Source organism: Tyto alba, unplaced genomic scaffold (assembly GCF_018691265.1).
Source record: "Tyto alba isolate M040663 unplaced genomic scaffold, T.alba_DEE_v4.0 Super-Scaffold_22, whole genome shotgun sequence".
Lineage (NCBI taxonomy): Eukaryota > Metazoa > Chordata > Aves > Strigiformes > Tytonidae > Tyto > Tyto alba.
Genome location: NW_024881296.1, coordinates 30,139,078 through 30,158,383, shown reverse-complemented (window position 1 = coordinate 30,158,383; position 19,306 = coordinate 30,139,078). Strand labels below are relative to the sequence as shown.

General features: G+C 37.6%; 1 protein-coding gene across 15 annotated transcripts in view; it reads left to right on the top strand.

Annotated features, from left to right (window-relative positions):
- The window catches only part of EYA4 (EYA transcriptional coactivator and phosphatase 4), a 155,034-nt gene that overhangs the window by 96,224 nt on the left and 39,504 nt on the right, over positions 1-19,306 (top strand). For 13 of the 15 annotated variants that reach the window (XM_032983230.2, XM_032983232.2, XM_042796153.1 and 10 more), the window contains 4 exons: positions 4,545-4,669; positions 11,156-11,248; positions 17,146-17,212; positions 19,104-19,246. In XM_032983230.2, coding sequence (XP_032839121.1) covers positions 4,545-4,669; positions 11,156-11,248; positions 17,146-17,212; positions 19,104-19,246 — 428 coding nt within the window. The remainder of the gene's footprint in view (positions 1-4,544; positions 4,670-11,155; positions 11,249-17,145; positions 17,213-19,103; positions 19,247-19,306) is intronic. The other 2 variants (XM_032983240.2, XM_032983235.2) reach the window with 1 other exon arrangement.

Genomic DNA, 19,306 nt, shown 5'->3' with positions numbered 1-19,306 from the left:
GAGGGAAACTAACAAAAAAAAAAAAAATAATGTGGATTTTTGCCACAGTGAAGTTTAGTAAAGATTCTGTTAAGGGAAAAAAATGTAGAGAATTTCCTATCAAACCATTTTAAAAAGAAAAATGCTTCTAAAATTTTTGTTCTGATTAATTTATAAACTAAATGAAATCATTCCATTTTAAACAGCCTTTATCTAGTACTTCTTTCAATTCTATTTTGGCTTAGCAGCAAAATCTGCACAATAAGGAATTAATATTTGTAAAATGTTCTGGTTTGCCTAGGTTTTGAAGTACTTTGTTTTCACACTAGAATACTTACTCTTTTATAAATCTTTGATAAATTATTTCATACTTTCAATCTTGCTAGTAAAAAAGCTTGAAATATAGTAAAAGTAGATTATGTAGCAAAAAGTTTACCTTTTAAAATATGATCTCTTTAAAGAATAAAATTATCTAAATATGATCTACTTGCAGAATTCATGAATAATCAATGGAGTTTTGCATTGTGGAAGGATGCAGCTCTTAGTCCGTGTTTATGGTAGTTTAATTAGAAATGCCAATGGATAATGGAGTTATAAGGACCCAGGTTTTCTGGAAATAGATTTTAATTCTGCTGAAGAAAAGCAGTGCACAAGTAGATATGTGACTATAAAGAAAGAAAAAAAAAAAGCACAGGAATTTCAAAAGCATAACCCTGGAACCAAGGCTTGAGCTTTTTACCTTTAAAATAATACAAGCAAAGCTATACAGAAATATAGTGATGCAGCTGTCAGATTGGGCAATGGTAATTAGCTATACTTAAACCTTCCTGTGCACGGTTGGGTTAAGGTGCTGGGCTGTGCACTTTGGTGGGCTGGGGTCTTTGGCTGCCCTTGTAAAGATGGGGATGGGGGAGAATTTCTCTCTTTAGATGCTGTTGCTTAACCCACTTCTGAATGTCGGTTAACTCTTGAAAAGATGTCCCTTCAAGCCAGTGAACAAAATGTGCTCTAATGTGGCATGCCCAGGATTCACGCACAGCCATCTTCTTGATACAAACCCTCTTCAGTTCGGTAGGATAGTTCACATCCAGGCTGGAGATAAAGCCCACAGGGATAAGGGAGAGTGTTCCATGAACTGGGACGTTTTAGAGACTTTTCCGGTAAGCCTCTGAAATGATCCACTAAGCACGTGCAAATACCAATTTTCAAGGACTTAAAGCACAGCCAAAGCAGAATAAAAGACAGATCTATCTTGCCAGATTTCAGGTTTTCATTCAGGAGATTGGAATCGTGCTAATGTTCTTCAAATAAATAGTCAAGAGCAAATTAAAACATCTTCTTACCAAGTAATCCGTTTGCTCTCAAAACTTACCTTTTGATACACTTTAGCATTTTACTTAATTACTAAGTAGTCTGAGGCAATGCAAGAAGGGGAAAACTAAAGCTCAAACAGTTACGTGCCTGGCAGAGAAACAAAAAATGGAAAATAAAGCTGTACAATGTATTTTTTTAAGCAGCTTTAACAATAGGCTTTATTCTGTCTAAATTGAAACACACTGCATTTACTAGAAAACAGTCTTTGGTAAATAACTGCATAAACGTGGAAGTATTAATTGGTCCTTCAGAGATCGCTCTCTTTTTAGTGCAGGAAAACACACACTGAACCTGAACCTGCTTCTGATTAAGTCAGTGAAAGCAGGACTCTGATAAACATTTAGTTTGACAAAATGAATTCAAGATGTTGGAATTATTTCATCCATTTTATTAAGCATTTTTCCTGAATCCTTCATTCACTGAAACTGTAAGATTTTAGTAGGTCTGTTACATCTTCTCAAGAAGATTTTAGGCTAAAGGTAGACTAAATGCATCCAGAAAGGTGAATTGAATTACATCTGTTACACAGAAGGTAACATGTGCACTTCAATAAATAAATCACAGAGGGATATATTAAAATAATCCCCTTACTTGTTCACACAGGATAGAGCACCCAGGATAAGTATAATGTATACACATGGTTTTGTGAAACTTTTTATTGGTTTGGATATCCTTTTTATCCTTAATAAACTACCAATAAGTGCAAGATGTGTTTTACTCATGCAGACAAAATGTCTCATTTTAAATGCACTACTTTTAAAATAGTACTAGTTAATTAACTTGCCGTGTCTGTGGACTGGGATGCCATTTCCTATAGGAAACAAAATAAGGCAAATAAAGTACTTTTCTGCACAAAAGATTTCATACTGGTATGGAGCAAAAACTATTCCTTTTACGGAGTTTGACTGTTTATATTCTTTGCCAAGCAAATGAAAATCAGTGGTCTTACTTTTCTGATTAAGAAAAACTGATTTGATTAAGAATAACTGATTTGTTTGAGTGTGAAAAGTGCTTAACATGGATAATTGTTAAATAAACTAGTTAGGTAAATCAGTGGTTTTGCTGATGAAATATTGCTGAAGCATTTGCATCAGTGGCCATGATATATGTCTGAAAATAAATTATTGTAATTTTCATGCTAAACAAGAAAAAAAGCACATGTGAACTTTCTAATCTAGAACTGCCCACTAGGTATCTCTGGGCTGATCATACTTGAACAGAAAAACATGACACTTAAACTGCTAAGTGAACACGTGGGGTGTATTACAGTGTATATGCAATGAAACACACACTGTTTATTTTGCATAGCATTCTCCTGCTCCCTTAAATACATAGAAGATGGAAACTCACAGACTTTTTTTAACCTTTAGCTGCTATCCTTGTACAGAAACTACTAAACAAAAACTGATGGACTAGTAAACCACTTGAGTTCATTTTATTTCATCTAACACTGATCACATTTCCAGTAGACAATAAATACAGTGCACTGCTGACAGATGTGTAGAAATGTATATACAATTAGATGAAGAAATCTGGGTCAAGGCAGTTCAAATCTCAGTTTATGCATTTGCATTTCCTTGAATATGGCTATAAAAGTCTTATATAGTGATGCATGGCCTCCTGCAATATCAGTTTTCCTCTGCTCATCCAGACTGCTGATGGGGAGGCTTCCCTGCCAGGGGAGTATCAGTGCATCTCAGGTTTGATTTGAGCATTTACTGGAGTAAATGGGATTCTTTTCTTCATGAGCCTTTGGGTAAGGTCTTGGTGCATTTTCCCAGTTGAGATGTAGTATTTCCTACATTTCCTGGAAAATATTCACAACATGAAAGCTCTGAATTGGTGTCTTGGGTTAAATAAATGCAATGAAAGGCAAGCTAAAGCATCCAGGAGATCAACGGAATTAGGAACACAAAATAAGAGATATTTTTGTTCTGTGTGGTTTTTTTCCTTATCTTAGAGAAAAAAAAATAGATTTGGACAGCAGCCCCATATTTGATGGAAAGATAGTGGGTTTTTGTTTGGTTGTGGGTTTTTTTGCCCACAGGAGTATGTGTGGAGCACAGAAGATAGGCAATTTCAAAGTGAAACTTGCAATAAATACTGAAGATGCTGGGTGTTGTCTTACTGATTTGCCACTGATTTTCCTGGTCAGAATATGAATATACAAGAGCAGTTATTCTTACTGAACTATCCCAACGGTTCATATCTTCCCTAGCTATTTCAGTCTTCTACAGTGTAATTGGGCATATACAGCTCTGCAAGACAATCTTTTGGTTGGCCTTTGTAATATACATGTGGTAAATGCTTCTCCTGTTGCAGATGGGCTGGCAGCTTTTCTTATACATACCAAAAATGTTTCTTTGGGGAAGAAAATTGTGTAATTAATTTATAAATGAAGCAAGGAATAGGCGAGCACACACTGCAAACTGGATTGCAGTTACTGGTCTAACAAGAAATGCTCCTCATCTGCTTTGTCTGAGAAAGGTAGATCTGTTGTCACTGAATGAAAGCTGTCCACAGTCTCCCAGCATAACTGTGTTGCTGAAATCCACTGTGGTCTAAATTCACTTGAAATTTTGCAAGTTTCCTAGAAATTACTCAGAAGGAAAAAAAAAAAAAACAAGCAAGCTAATAAGAATATATACATTTGTAAGAGTGAAGACTCTTCCAGATGTACGTGAAAGTTCTGTTTGTTCACCTGTATAGTCTGTTCCTATGATTTAGTATGGATGCAGTGACTGCTACTGGTTGGAATACAGATAATGGGAGGCAGAAGTTCCTATTCTGACATTTTGTGTAATGACTGGCTTTTCACTTAATAAGTCTGTTTCCTGCTGAGAAATATCTATATATGTGCATTTATCCTTCCATCTGTCCATCCATGTATATGCACTCCCTCGTGCACTTTTTTTACAAGCTCTTTGAGCAGTTTCATAAGCCCGTGTCATCTACTTCATAATACCTAAATGAAAATTGAAAAATACTGGCGTTGTTGCTGTTCACGTCAAATTATTAGCTACTTTTCTAGGTTTGGTGAAAAGCAAAGAAGTCCTTAAAGGAACCTGTACTGATTTGTTAATCTGACTGCATTAAAAACTCTCCATGTAAAAGAAGTTATTATAGAAAAGGCAGATTAATATAGATAGTATCAAAATGCATTTAAATACTGTCACCTTTTTCTTTAACAGGTCTATGGAAATGCAAGATCTAGCCAGTCCTCATAACCTTGTTGGAAGTAGCGATGCACCGGGTAGTTCCAAACTGGATAAACCTAATCTCAGTAGCACATCAGTTACAACGAATGGAACAGGAGGTGAGCACCGCTGGCACGTATAGAGTTTTGGCTACTTTCTAGTTATATGCATTTTTTAACATAATTTCAAGGCTGAGCATAAACCCATTTATAAACCCATCAAGGATTATGAAAAAAGTGACAGTCATACTAGTGTAAATCTACTAATTCCAACAGAAATTCTTCAGTTTGCACCAACTGAAGTAAGAGGCAGAAAGGTGAAACAAGGAAAATCTTGGAATGGTTGATTTGAACAAAGTGTTAAAGTTTTGGTTATACCTGTTGGTAACTTGAAATAGATTACGTTTTCTGTGTCATACTTCATTGCTGAGTAATAATTTACTCTTACATGCTGAGCTATACACATTTAGGTTAATTTAAAATCTCTGTCGATAGAAGTGCATCAAAATTAGGCTTACGTAATTTTTTTTACATGATAAACATGCTAATTCAATTTCTTGGCAGGTAGTGAAAGGTTGTCATAAAGAGATTTTTAGATTTTCCTCACAAATAACTAACTGGTTATTACTGCTGTATCTATTACTGTAGGGACAGCACTACCATGCAGCTACAACACGGATGTTCCAATGCTTTCGGATAATAGATTCTGCCATAGCTGAGTTGGAACAGTGGAAGGCAGGGTACCACATTCAGAGATGGAGTCCTGTTCCCATTAGTGTCTGTGAGTGACACCATGGATACAATTCAGGCTAGAGTTTCAGCCCTCTTTTTTGGAGTTTATATGTTGCTGTCTGTTTTAACAGTTGGCACCAAGAAAAAATTGTTAGTTTGTTCTTTCTGGCCACAATGTAAAGCATTTTATTCACTTATCCCTATTTAAAAAATAAAATCTGTCAATTTTAATAAAAAGTGTATGTGCCTGTGAGGGTAACAGAGCTCTGCAAAGAAGGACTGAACCGTTAAGGTTCAACCTATTTGTATTTTTAAATAGAATCCTTATTCCAGCATAAAGGGAAGGGAGAACTTCAAGCATACCACTAAATAACACTAATAACTAGATGCCTCTATATTATACTTGCATAAATAAAGCAGTTAAAATAATACTCATAAAAACAATACAATGCAGTTAAAAGACTTGGCGCAAAGTGCAAAACCACTTACTTGCCTTGAAGACTATTCATGTACACTGAACAGACATTGGGAAAATGAACCGTTATACCATTCCCGTTCTCAGGAGACAACATGACTGTATTAAACACTGCAGACTGGTTGCTGAGTTGCAGTACTCCCTCTTCTGCAACAAGTATGAGAGACCCTGGTACAGTGCATGTGTGTGGTGGTGTGCCTCCGTGACTGCTGTGTTACATCTCTCTTGGTTTGCTCTGTTATTTTGTTAGGTAGTTTTAACATTTCCATGGGTTTTTTCCCACGTTGTTTTTCCCACCCCTTCTCAGAGGCCTTTCCCGCACCCAGGTAACTGGTAGGAAATTACAATAAATAGTTGTCTTACCTTACCTTGAAAGTCATCTGATGAGCAATGAGAATTTAACTCACTTAAAATTAGCTTAACTGTCAATGTGCTCTGAGAGACTGGGAGAGCCTCATTGTGATCAACAGTGCTGGGAATTGCCAGTAGTCAGCACTGCCGGAAAGTCAGGCTGACGGATTTTCCACAGAATGCCCATTTTTTTTTCCTTTATTTTTAGGTACAACACTGCATGATTACCTGAGCACAAATCAAGGTTGACATTATTGTTACTACTCCTCCTACTACTTTCATTATTAATTAAAGCTTATGTCTAGTGTGCTACTACATGGATGGAACTTGCCACTTTCCAAACATTTGGCCAAATTTTCCAAGCTGTTGTCTTCATTTATGAGTTTCCTCTCATGTATTATTGTCATGAGTTATAATGATTAGTAATAATTATGTATGTGACACTGTTGCAGTACATATGAAATTAATCACAGGTGTAAATATGCGTCACCCTGACAAGCCATTACACAGGTGCTCATGCGGTACAGGTTTGGACTAAAGTTAGGAAGATCTCAAAAACTTTGCTTTTGAAAAAAAACCCTCAGAATTAGCTTGCCATTTGTAAGCCACATATCCAGAGACAATTTAACAAAACAAAAGTTCAGGCTTGAGCACAAAAGATTGTTTGCACTGGAATAACTGATTACATGTGAATGCCCCTGCTCAGTTACAAGAATTTCAGTTTAAGGAAGGACTGAGCTAACTTAGTCTGTCACCTCAGTTAACTGTTCAGCATGTTCAGATAAATGTGGAAGGTAATAATTTAAGTACCAGTTATCAGTAGTGAGGAATGTATTGTGAAAGTCTGTGCATTACTTGCATGAAGTATGATTTTCCGTAGGCAGTAGAACATTTAGAACTGTGCTTCTAGTTGAGTATATGCCTAGGAAAACCCTTAAGGCTTGCTAAAAGAAAGAGGAAAATTGTTCCTATGACAAGCTGTCTGGTTTCTTGTTTTACATTTTACTCAGGCGTGCTTGCTCTAATAGCTATTGCACTTGCCTGTCCTGCTTCATGCATAGTAGTAGCATCTCTTGACCCTAACACACTGTGTTCGTTTTCTGTCCTTAGTGTAGAGAGGTTCTTTAGGAAAAAAAAGAGGTTCACAGAATAGTAGTCATGTCAGTCTGCTGAGTCCTTTCATTAAGTAAGTATTTAATATTGTAGAAGCTGTTGCCTGTTGGAAGATGTATTCTGAGTTTGTCTTAGAATAATTTTCGGAAGGGATCCCTGAAGGTCAGCTGGGCCAACCCCTGCTCAGAGCAGGGCCAACTTTGTTTTTATATCATGTTGCTCAAGGCAGCATCTAGCTGAGTGTTGATTACCTCCAAGGTGGAGGTGCCACAGCCCCTCTGGGGATCTGTCCCAGGGCCTGACTCCTCTCACAGCAAAGAATTTTCCTCTTACATCTGATTGGATTTTTCCTTCTGGGAAGAGTGTGTATTTGTTTGTTGTCATATTTGCACCTTCCCATTAGATGGCTGCAGGAGGAAATTAGCTCTCCCCTCAGCCTTCTCTTCCTATGACAGAACAAGCCCAGATTCCTCCATCTGTCCTTGTACATCATATCCCCTCCAGCCCCTGGCAGTCATGGTAGCTCTACTCTTAGCATGTGCAGTCTTCACTATTAGCAACACTCACATTTGTTTCGAGCTTGAGATTGCTTTTCATTTTATTTTTACTCTTTCAATATGTACAAAAAAGTAAAATTAATCCACACTTTAAAAAATAGAATATTAAATGTACAGTCTTTAAAGTATTAATGCAAAAAGCTAGTTCAAACTCTTAGTCTCTTAGTCTGCATTATGTCTAGAGCAGTTGCCATAGTAGTATCAGAACCATGCTTTGTCTCACATGTGGGAAACATAGGGAAGATTCTGTGTTTTTGATTGGTGTCAGCTTTTATTTTGATTTCAGCTTTAATGTTCCTGGGTATTTGATTTGATGTTAGAATTTTTTTTTTTTTTTAATTAGCTTTTTGCTTTTTCCCTTCTTGGTTTAATGTCATGCAACATAAAGGAAGAAAGATAATAGTCCAAATCTCCAGCTACACCGAGGAAGGACCTTGCTGAATTCCTCACTGTGCTAAAATCTTAATGTATCAAAGCAGAACTGTTTAAAATATCAAGCACATAAAAAAAAATACTTACTGCATGTATTTTTCAACAAAACACAGTGCCAGTATGATGTTTTCCCTCAAGTTAAGTACATGAGAGAGTTTCTTTTGGTTTAGATCCTTTTCTGCTTGACAGGGTGACTATTGGTGCTGATGGAAGTGCACTGCAGCTGGCATTAACCAGAACTAGACACAACTCTGAAGTAAACATTTCAATTAATTACTGAAGTTTTTGTTAAATAAAACAGTTAGGCACATACTGGAGTGTCTTTCTGGACGCAGTACTGAACATAGATTTGTAGCTTAGTATAGGCAATAGTGGAATACCTTAATGAATAGAAAGAGATAAATATACTAAGAAGTTGGGGTTTTTTTATGTAGGTAAATGTACACACTCTTCAGAGAAGAGACATGCATTTTATGAAGTAAAATATGACCAAAGATCTTCAGAGGGGAAAATACAGAACTTTCCAACTTAATATGATTTTTCATTCTCCTACTGAAGTACATGCAGGCATCTGTATATAGTAAAGAGAAAACTAATTTAGTTACTTTTCATGCTTCAGGCAACAATACATGTTCCACATGACTGAAAGGCCTGAGGTTCAGTGGGGGCAATCATTTTGTGACAGATGATCCTAAAGCTTTTTCTTAATGTATATTTTATTGATCTGATAAAAATAAAATCACATCTTTCTCATCTAAATAGAGAAATGGGAATGATTGATTACTCTTATGAATTACTTTGTTCATTTTGTGTAATATTTGTCACAGCTTTTTTTTTAAATGAGAAGATAATAGCCAGCAAGATGACAAGGAGTGAACAACAGCTTGAAAAAATGTGGCTAAAATTCTTCCCTGATGAATTCATATTGAATTAATATCCTATTGCTTGCAGGGAGAATATATGGGCGAGGCACTTCTATTGAAGAGAAACCATAATGAAGTTTATCTTTAAAAGCCACACTTACAAATATTTTTAAACTTGCACAGTAAATGAAAAGATACAACTGTATAACTTGTGTAAGAAGGTCTACTTGATTTGATTAGCAGTGGGGCACAGGTGTCAACTGCAGGTCACTCTCCCTGTCACAGAGACAAATACATCCCAATTTCTCAAGTTCCTTACTCGATCTAAACAGGCATCCCTTTGAATTCAGTACAGGTCACCTGTGCAGTTGTAGGCATCTGCAGCATCCCATATGACTTACTGAAGCAAGTTCCGTTGAGCAGTGTGACTGGCAATCAGGTGTGATACTGTAGGAGAGGTGACTCACTCAGGGTCCGTCACAGGCAGCTGGGACTGTACTGTCACAGGCAGCACTGGGAAATGTGCAACTCCCAGTGCCCTCTTCGTTGTGCTCACAGACACAAGGAGGAATATAAGAATGGTTCTGTAGGTGTTGTTCTGGATATTTTTCCCATGAGAAACCCAAGTCCTTGATTTAGCTCATCCACTACATTTTCCTCTACAGACTGTAAGAGGGATGGTGAACTCAAGGACAGCTCAGGCTGTACTTGGCCTGAATTGCCCCCCTGGAAGTACATCTCTTTTTCGACTGAACATAAAGGGAGATTAGTATGCCAAAGTTAGGTGACCTGGATCTGAGCCATAGTTTGTAAATACTTCACCAGCTCAGAACATGAAATCCCCCCCCTCCCCTTACTATTCCCAGTGAAGTCAAATGTGGGTGCAACGCTGTTGACAGACGAGAGCTTTTGTCAGCTTAGCTGATGTCCCTCAGAGGCGTCAGGTAACTAGCTGGCAGAAGATGCCCTTGCTTGGCGTATGTTAGACCTGCTACGGAGGCTCTGCCAGCCCGGCTGTCACAGCAAAGGCTTCTCCACAAATCCCAGGCTGTGTCCTTGGAATTTCAATACCTGGTGTACGACCGTGATAGTGGCCCATGCAGGTCCTCATTGCCCCTTTGCTCTGTGCCCCCAGGCAGCGACCGCTCCTGTGGTATCTATAAGCAAGTTGCTGATACATATGTGATAAATGCTCACACATGCCCCTAACTGACCTTTTCAAAGCAATTGTGATAATGTTGAGGGTTTCCACATTTGCTGTCAAACATCTAATAACAGCTGCAGTGTATTCTATACCACTGTTTCTCACCACATAATAAGAAGGGTGGTTCCCAGACTCCATTACAAAAGGCTATTCCAGATGGTCTGTTCAGGTAACATACTAAACTATAAAATCTAGATTGCCTCTGTGATGCTTTCAGTTACAGTTTGGATGGTAAGAGTGCATGATGATCTATAAGAAATAATTTGAGTTCAGAGTGGACCCAAATATTTGATAACTTCTGAGTTAGAAGCTGACTTTGTCGTGGCTGTGATTTGTGTCCTACTTGAGTTCTTTTGACCTTTTGTCTTTTAAACCTCTCTCTTCATTTATGGAAAATTGCTTGCTGGTGACCTAGCTCAAAAAGCCCCCCCCCCACACTCTGTAAAAGGGGAAGGGGAAAGGCAGAATGCTGTCACTGTGAAAGTTATTTGCTTCTATAAGAGCATGAAACCATATTATTACTGTTTCATTTGTCAGGCAGAACTATTTTTGTTACGTGCTACATCCCTTGACAGCTAATGTTTCCTTCCTCTCTGCTACTCTGAAGGAATTGTTAGAATCAGCTAGGTTTAGACTGAAATCTCCCCAGAAGATACTCCAGTCGCAAAAAGATAGACAAATGCACAAATAAAAAGCTATGTAGATGCATGACCATTCAGACAGAGCAAGTGCAGATTGTCTCAGTAGGGTGGTAGAGCAGAGGTTGAGGCTGTTGCACTGCATGCTTGTTTTAGCTGGACTACCGCTAGTGAGACTGGCATGAGGGCTCCAGTGTAAATTTAGAAGTAAAATCTCATGTCTACTTATTCTTCTATGTAGTGTCTCTTCTTGCAGTCAAAACAGAACCCATGAACAGCAGTGAAACAACAACAACAACTGGAGATGGATCGCTTGACACTTTTACTGGGTCAGGTAAAGCCATAATAAGATCACGTATTGTTAGATGCACATTAATATAGCATTTAATAACCTTCACTAATGAACATTTCACTGCATGGAAGCAATCTTTTAAAAACTACAATAAATTAACAATAATAATAATAATAATAGCTTTTTCATTTTTGTAAATGAAAACCTACAATTTTCATGAGCTATGATCTTAAAGAGGCTTTAATGATGCCTAAAATGATTACTGCATACGAAATCTCACAATAATAATAATGTTATTATTGTAGTGTAGTTTTTTGTCAGTATTACTCTTGTACAATTTTAGGAAGAAAAAAATAGGTTGTATTTGTAACATCCATCCGAATTTGTGAAATTTAAAATCCTAAGGATTATATTTCAGTGCTAATCTTTTTATTCCTATAATCAGTGTGTTAAAGACTGACCAGATTGCCATAAACTACCTTCTTTCCATGAAAATAAAGTCTGTATTTTACTTTAAATAATCATAAGTTACTTCTTCTTAAAAAATTCAAACAAACAAAAATTTTTAAGTAGATCCCTATAAATTATTAAAAGGTGATGAGCTGTGGAAAAATACAGATAATCTGCCTTCTAATCGTTAAGCTGAATCCTGCTAATAATAATATTAGCAAGGAGAGGGGGGAGAATAAATTTTGCATATGAAGATACCAGTTCAATGATGGCCTGACTGAAATGTCACTGAAGCCAGGAATCGCCACTCCACACTGATACTACCATTACTTTGGTAGACTTAGGTAGTCAAGCCATATTTAAAATATTTTGGAAATCACAATGTTTCTGTGTGATGAAAATGTTTTTAAAATCGAGAATATGTCTCTGGAATTGTTTTTCAGGCATCAGTAAATGCAGATATACTCTGAAGTTGGCTATTCAGAAAAGTATTTATAACAAATATAGTGCCTGAAGAAAAGGTCTTTTGTGAGATGTAAACTAAGCGTATACTATTTCTGACTAGAAAAAATGAAAATATTGTCCTCATTATGATTATACTGAAAGGAATGCCATCAACTTAAAGCCTAACAAGTTCCATTAAAAAATAATAGTTTTGGCTAAAAATTAGCTTTTCTTTTTCACTCTGTTGTTACTCTATTCTAAAATTTTATTAGTAATGATTACAGATTATAAAATGTCCAAACATAAATATGATTTTGACATTGTTGGTGAATTTTTATCAGCTTCTGCCATGGATTTAAGACAACTGAGTTAGATTCCATGTGTAAAAATGGCAACAGCAACATTTTCCTGAAGGGGTGCCAAAAATTGCAGCCTCCGGTTCAGGTTTAGATAGCTAAGTAACAGCTTGATTTCCCCAGGTGCCACTCACTCGTTAGCTTCCACTGACTTCAAAAGAAGTGTTGAGATCTCTACACTTCGGAGATTTAGAAACAATTGGTGCCTCCCGAAAAAGGCAGGAATTTGAGCCTTACACAATCATTTTTGTCTGTTAGCCACCTGCATACTCAAAAGAAATACAAACCCGATTCTGAGTTTAGGGCAAAAACTCAAATATTAAATGAGCATGGTCATTCACAGTGGGAAATCAGTAGTCTGCTTGACTGGGCGATATGCAGTGTTCGTCATCAGAGCAAGACGCAGAGCTGCCTTGGTAAAGCACTGAGCCTTTCATAAAGAGTAAATCCATTACTTTCACACTTGCCATTTGCTGGTACTTGCAATTTGGACAATTTGGATGGCTCAGTTATGTGAAAGAAGTGCTAAAGAACAATAAAAACTCACCAAAAAAAAGTGTTTCTCCGACTTTTTAACCTAACTGGTTACTTGGGAAGTTTAATGGGTTGCCAAAGACAATAAATACTGACTGGTGGAAAGATGTCATTTCAGACAGACCACTTGCAATTGAAAACAACGCATAACAAAGCCCAACACTGAACAGTTTTTTTTTTGCCAGTACTCAGTTACACACACGTGTTATTCCCAACTATGACAAAGTGATAATGCTGGTACTTTCCTGCAGCTTTCAGGACCTGTGAGCTCATTGCATGAGGATGCCTAGACATAAAAGACACTAGCAGGGATATCACCTACTTTGTCTTATACAAGCATAGATCAGAAAGACTCAAGCATCATTTATTGAGTAGGGAAGGATTTAGGCCTGTTGTTAAATATTTTATGAAATGAGACATGTGAAAAGGGAGCTCCCGGTACTGAGACACCTTTGAGAGTCTGACATGCAGAAATCCTCTCCTTCAAATATTCTACCCATTAAAATTGATTTCCATGTTCCAAGGGCAGTGAAAACCCGTGACTATGTCCTGGAGCTGAGCAGACGGCTGAACAAGCCCTGTGGGGTATAAAGCAGCCAGCTCTGTCCCTAAGGACCAGCTGTAACAGAAAATGGCAGTCAAACAGACTGCGAGGCGTAGAGCCGGAGAGACAGATTAGGCTTCACAGGTACCTGTGGTAAACCCCGTTTTTTGGTTGAAAAGTAAAGCACATAGGTCTCTTGAATTTAAAGTGGCAGTTGCCACAGTGGCTTTGCCCCGGCCCTTGGGCAAGCTCCGGCTCAGGGCTGCAGCACACGTCTTGCAGCTCCGGTTCCTGTCCCGCAGCTCGGGGCTGGGGTTCCTCTGTCCTGCAGAGCTGCCCCTGCGACCAACCCTGCCTCTCAGCAAGGGTTAGCCAGGTGGGGAGTCACGCTGCGCACCCCTCTTCCTCCTCGTTTTTCTTCAAAGAGTGACAGTTGGTAATTAATATCGGTGTACCTGATTTGAAGCTTTGTGGTTCTGAAGCAGACTCCCATCGGGGTGGGTGTTCACAGGATGTGGACCGGCCTTGAACTGAGCATTTTTGTACTCTGAATTTGCTGCAGCTGCTGTACTGTGAGTGCATGCATTCTTGTGTTTATATTGCTTATAATATGGATTAATCTGAGAGCTGTTTATCATTTTAATGGAGCGGAGAGACAGACATTTGAAGTTCTCATCATCCTTTTAATTAGTATTTATTACACACAAAAGGATGTAGAAAACAATTTCTGAAGGCTATAAATGCAAAGTTAGGAAACACCACTGCTGCTCAACCTACGTTTGGTCCCCTTCTGTGTAGACATTGTGATTTGTTATTTAAGTCAGATCCTTTTAACCTAACCTCTTTGCACAGAATTTTCCAGATGTGTAATGAAAAAAAACAAAAAAACACCAAAATTCCAGCCTCTGTTAACATACTGAACCCCATACATGCTATCAGAACAGTTTATGATTAGTTAGATTCTCCACGGCCACCTTGGCCAGTTGAGCTAACAGGGTAACTGGAAAGAGCTGGCTGTCAGCTTCTTGTCCCCTCTGTGAATCAGCGTTAGTGGGGACTGGAATATGCCCTCAGCTCTGTAGTGACACTTTAGAAATTAAAGGTTTTATACCTTCCCTGAAGAGCATTCCTCTAGTAAATTCAAGTAGTGAAGTCTTAGAAATGCTTGAGTTTTTCAGAGTAGAAACAGGTTTGGTTTTGTTTTTGTTTTTAATATAAGCAACATAAAACACTGTTTAGCCCCATTCATATAAATGGCTATATAAAGTGGTACAGTTGTAAAAACCATAACCTCTATCATCTCATCCATTGCCAGCAGTCCGTAGAAGTAGGCTTTGGAGGCTATCCAGCAGTGAAAGTTGTTAAATTTGGTAACCCTTAGGATTACCAATCTAATCCATGATACAGGCATAGTCCACAGGCTTTACTCAGTCATAATGTTCTCTTATGGTAGGTCTTACACCCTGTGTTTCTCAAGCATCTCACAGTCTAAAATGTAGTGCACAAATCAATGGGACAAGCTAACAGAGAAAGAGTGAAAGGAACAGACTTTTTAGTTTGAAACGTACACAATTTACTTTGGGGGAACTTGCCTCTTTTTCTCTCTCTTCCCTACAACTGGTAGTAGCATCAGGAAAATGGGGGGTGGAGAAAGGGAAATTTAAACCCAAAATATTTTATTTTCTTGTCTGAATTTATAAAACAAGGTATATGCAGAAAGAATGAAAAAGCAGGCAGGACAGTTTTTGCTGAAAAACATGAGGTTTTGATAGCTCAAGTGGTTTAAATGAGCAGTAATTCATTTTTTTGTAGTTTACATCAGGTGTGGTGGAATGGTAAATGTGCTTTAACCAAACTGATTAATCAAGTGAGCTGTCATCCAGCAAATGATCAGACAAAAAGTGGAGCAGTGTGGGCAAAAAGGATCCGATAAGCTGATAATGGATCACGGAAGTTCTTTGCCCTGAGAATCATTAAGGTCACACCGTTAGCTGTTGCTCGTCTTTAGAAAGGTTGTAGGGATACAACAGTGAAGACTAATTACTTTTCAAGCCTTAGATAACTAAAAACATACTTTAGAGTTCTGTGGACTGATTATGTTTCTATATAAAACTATAAGATCATCTAACTCTGGGAATAGTTGTATGCATACTTAATGGATCACTCTGTGGATTGAATTTACACCACAGAAAGGCATTCTAAAAAAAAAAAAAGAATATCCACACAAAATTATATTCAACAGATTTTCATCACAGGCAAACCCTCAATATCTTTTTAATCAGCAACTCTTTTATGAAATCTGGTGGCACATGTTCCAAAAATTATTATCCAATTCTTCTGTATTTTCAAGCTATACTGAACTGCACAGCTAAAAAAGAGGCTAATTGTTTTTCTTTTACTGTATTTTCCTTTTAAGTCCTACATGTTCCAAATGCATTTAAACTAGGTTTAAAAATATGAAGTTCTGCATATGTTCAAAGCAATAGATCTCAAAGACGTTAGTTAGGACTGGATGTAGAAATATATCATGTTTCATAAAATAGTTAGAAACCTAAACCTATTTGTCACTTATATAATTCTGAAAGTTCGTTTCTACTACCATTACGAACAACTCAGGAAGAGAGTACACTTTGAAGTACAACTATGATTGATTAGACTAAAGAAATTCCAGTACTTCGTTGTGTACTACTTTAATCTTTTGAAAAGTGAATGAACAGCAGATGGCCTAATAAAGACACTCTGTATGTTTGCCCAGTATGGATTTGCTCTGAAGGGATTGGTTCAACACTTTAGAGTATATATATTTGGAATACATCTGTCTTAGTCAAGACAGATGGCTAAAGGAAAGAGAAACTTCCAAACACTTGGAATTAATCCAGTGTGAGCACCACTTCTGAATGAAGTTTTAATGGGATATGACTATTATTCTGTTAGCTCTCTTGGAAGAATGCAGCTGTCAATAGTATAGACATACACAATTTTGATGGCTACTGGACAGGAATGTTTATGCTTACTTTTGAAATAAAAATGTTGTTGTTAGTGGATACGTTCTAATCAGTCTGTTGATAAGGAATGATATTCATTTTCTAGTAGTCAGTCGGGTATCTTCCATCACCTAAAATGACTAAAATTAACCACACCCATGTAAAACATATTTTTCCTATCCAGTATTAAAATTAAACTTGTTAATGTGAGACTTTAAAAGTATGTGTGTGTTATTTCAGTCCTGTACAATACCATATGTTAAATCACAAAATTCTTTTTAACTACCAATTTTAATATAACTTGCAAATTTGAAAGATCTATGGTGTGTGGGTCACAGATGATGTATGAAATACATGTCTCTGCAATATACTCAGAAACATATCAGTCAAGCTGAAAAAGCATGACACACCCATACCAACTGAAGAGTTCTGTACAATGATGAATGATTTGGGAGTTTTTTAATTTTTATATTAAGATATTGCAGTTCAGTTGACATCTACTTTGTGGAAAAGCTGTCCATTTCAATAACCTTCTCTGTTAATACTGCTGCATTAGTATTCAGATTGTTTGGCTGTATTGGTCTCATGATGTTTCTAACTGCTGTACTCTTGTTTTCTGTTTTGCAGTAATAACAAGTAGTGGCTACAGTCCAAGATCAGCGCACCAGTACTCTCCACAGATATATCCCTCCAAGTTAGTGTCTGCACCTCTTCCAGTCTTTTATGGGGAATTGACCTTGGCTGTAGGCAGTTCTGTGGTTTGTTGCAAGCAAGTGTTCATCAGCAGAAGAAACAGAGAGAAAGGGAAATACTTAAGCCTCAGTACTGACTCCATTATAATGCGCTTTCCAACTTATTTTTCCTCATGTAACTGCAGAGTAAGATCCTGCTCTGTGCAGTATTGCTGCACAAGAAATACCCTTGAATATCTGCACACAATAGAAGGAAAAAATTGGACTATTATGCTCTCAGACATGAGCATCTTAACAGTGCTGGCAATGTATACAGACATATTTTGAAGAAGACAGTTTATATTTAGAAATCACAATTGCGTGTGCCAGATGCGTAACCCTGTCACAAACACTCCTGGTGCCAGCATTGCCAAACGCTTCCAAACATTCCACAGTCAAGAACCACCGTTTCTTCCTCCTTCTCCAATATCATAAGATTTTAAAATCTAATAAATTGGATTAGCTTTTAATCTCATTCTTTTACTTTTAAGCCAATGGGTGTTGTTAGAAATAGAAAATGTCTTTCACTTTTTTTTGAGGACAGTAGGCTCTTGGGCAATCACATGAATCCAGGAGTGGGAACTTTAGGAAAAAGCTCTGAAGATGTTATATGAAACTGCTGCAGTTGGCAGTCTCCTAGTCCTACAACCAGTGTTGTGCACACGGGTGCTTGAATCCAGTATGCCATCTATTTGTTTCTGTGCATTTGATACGGCTACCTGTGTGACTGATACCAAGAAAACATTGAAACTGTAGATGATTAGGCTTTTTCAAGTTGCTTTAACAAATTTGCATTCATATCATGGTAGCCAATATTTATTGATACAGAAAGTAGGTGCCTGAACTAAGAACAGCCCGCATTCCACTTAAAACAGGTTTTGGCAATCTATAGCAGATACTTTTGGCCAAATACATTACAAGATTTAATAGAATTTTTAATCTACTGTTATAATTTACTGGCATCTAAATTAATGAGTAATCCTTTTCTGATAGCAACTGCTGCCAACTGTACTGAACTAATTAGAAAAAAAATATAGAATCTCAAATTTAGTCATGGCTTTTAATGGCCAGGTTTCAGTTAGCGTAATTCTGCAGGGTGTGTTTATTCAACTCCTGGTCCATAAAGTCTTATTTGACTTACAAAACAATCCAAGACAAATGTTTCTCTGTATGTTTTTGCAACTCTGGAGGGCAAAAAATTTAAACTTGATTTTATTCAATCTCTCTATAAAACCCCAGTATTCATAAATAAAAGGCCATTTTTATTTCCATTCTACTTCCCTAGCCCATATTTTCCAAATGTTTAAAGCCCATCTGGTTACCAAAGTATTGCTGTCAGTATTTTTCACGCTGCTCTCAACGGGCACGATCCATCTCCTGTTGAAGCCAGAGGCTAGATGTCTGTTGAAGCAGAACCATACTCAGAGGACACAATGTAGTAGCTTTAATGATCAACTTTGTATTTCCTTTATTCTTCCAGTACAATTTTCCCTCCAGTGGATTAAAAAAGAATGGGGCTTTTCTGGTTTAAGAGTGCTGAACTTAGCTGAAAGGGGTCAAATCCATATAGAGCCATATAATGGTGGCACAGTCTACCTAGCGCTGGACGTGGTAGCTTGAGAATTAAATTGTAGTGATGGGACAGCACAAAATATTCACCGTGCCCTGGGGAATGTGAGCCGGAGTGGTTTTCAGCTTATTTCGGTGGGGGATGGAATAAATCCCAGAAGAGGAACAGTTGGCAGAATAATGAACTGCCTTTGGATATCGTTAAACTTTTTTCTTTACTTTATTTCTTGGATCAACATACAAAGTATTTGTTGCCACAGTAATGCTATTTTTCCTAATATTTAGGCCCTATCCACACATTCTTTCTACACCAGCAGCTCAAACAATGTCTGCCTATGCCGGACAAACCCAGTATTCAGGAATGCAGCAACCAGCGGTGTACACAGCCTACTCACAGACAGGACAGCCATACAGCTTACCCACTTACGGTATTTGACCTCTTATTACTTCATCTTACGTAGAAGTAAGAGCAATGCCGATGTTTTCTT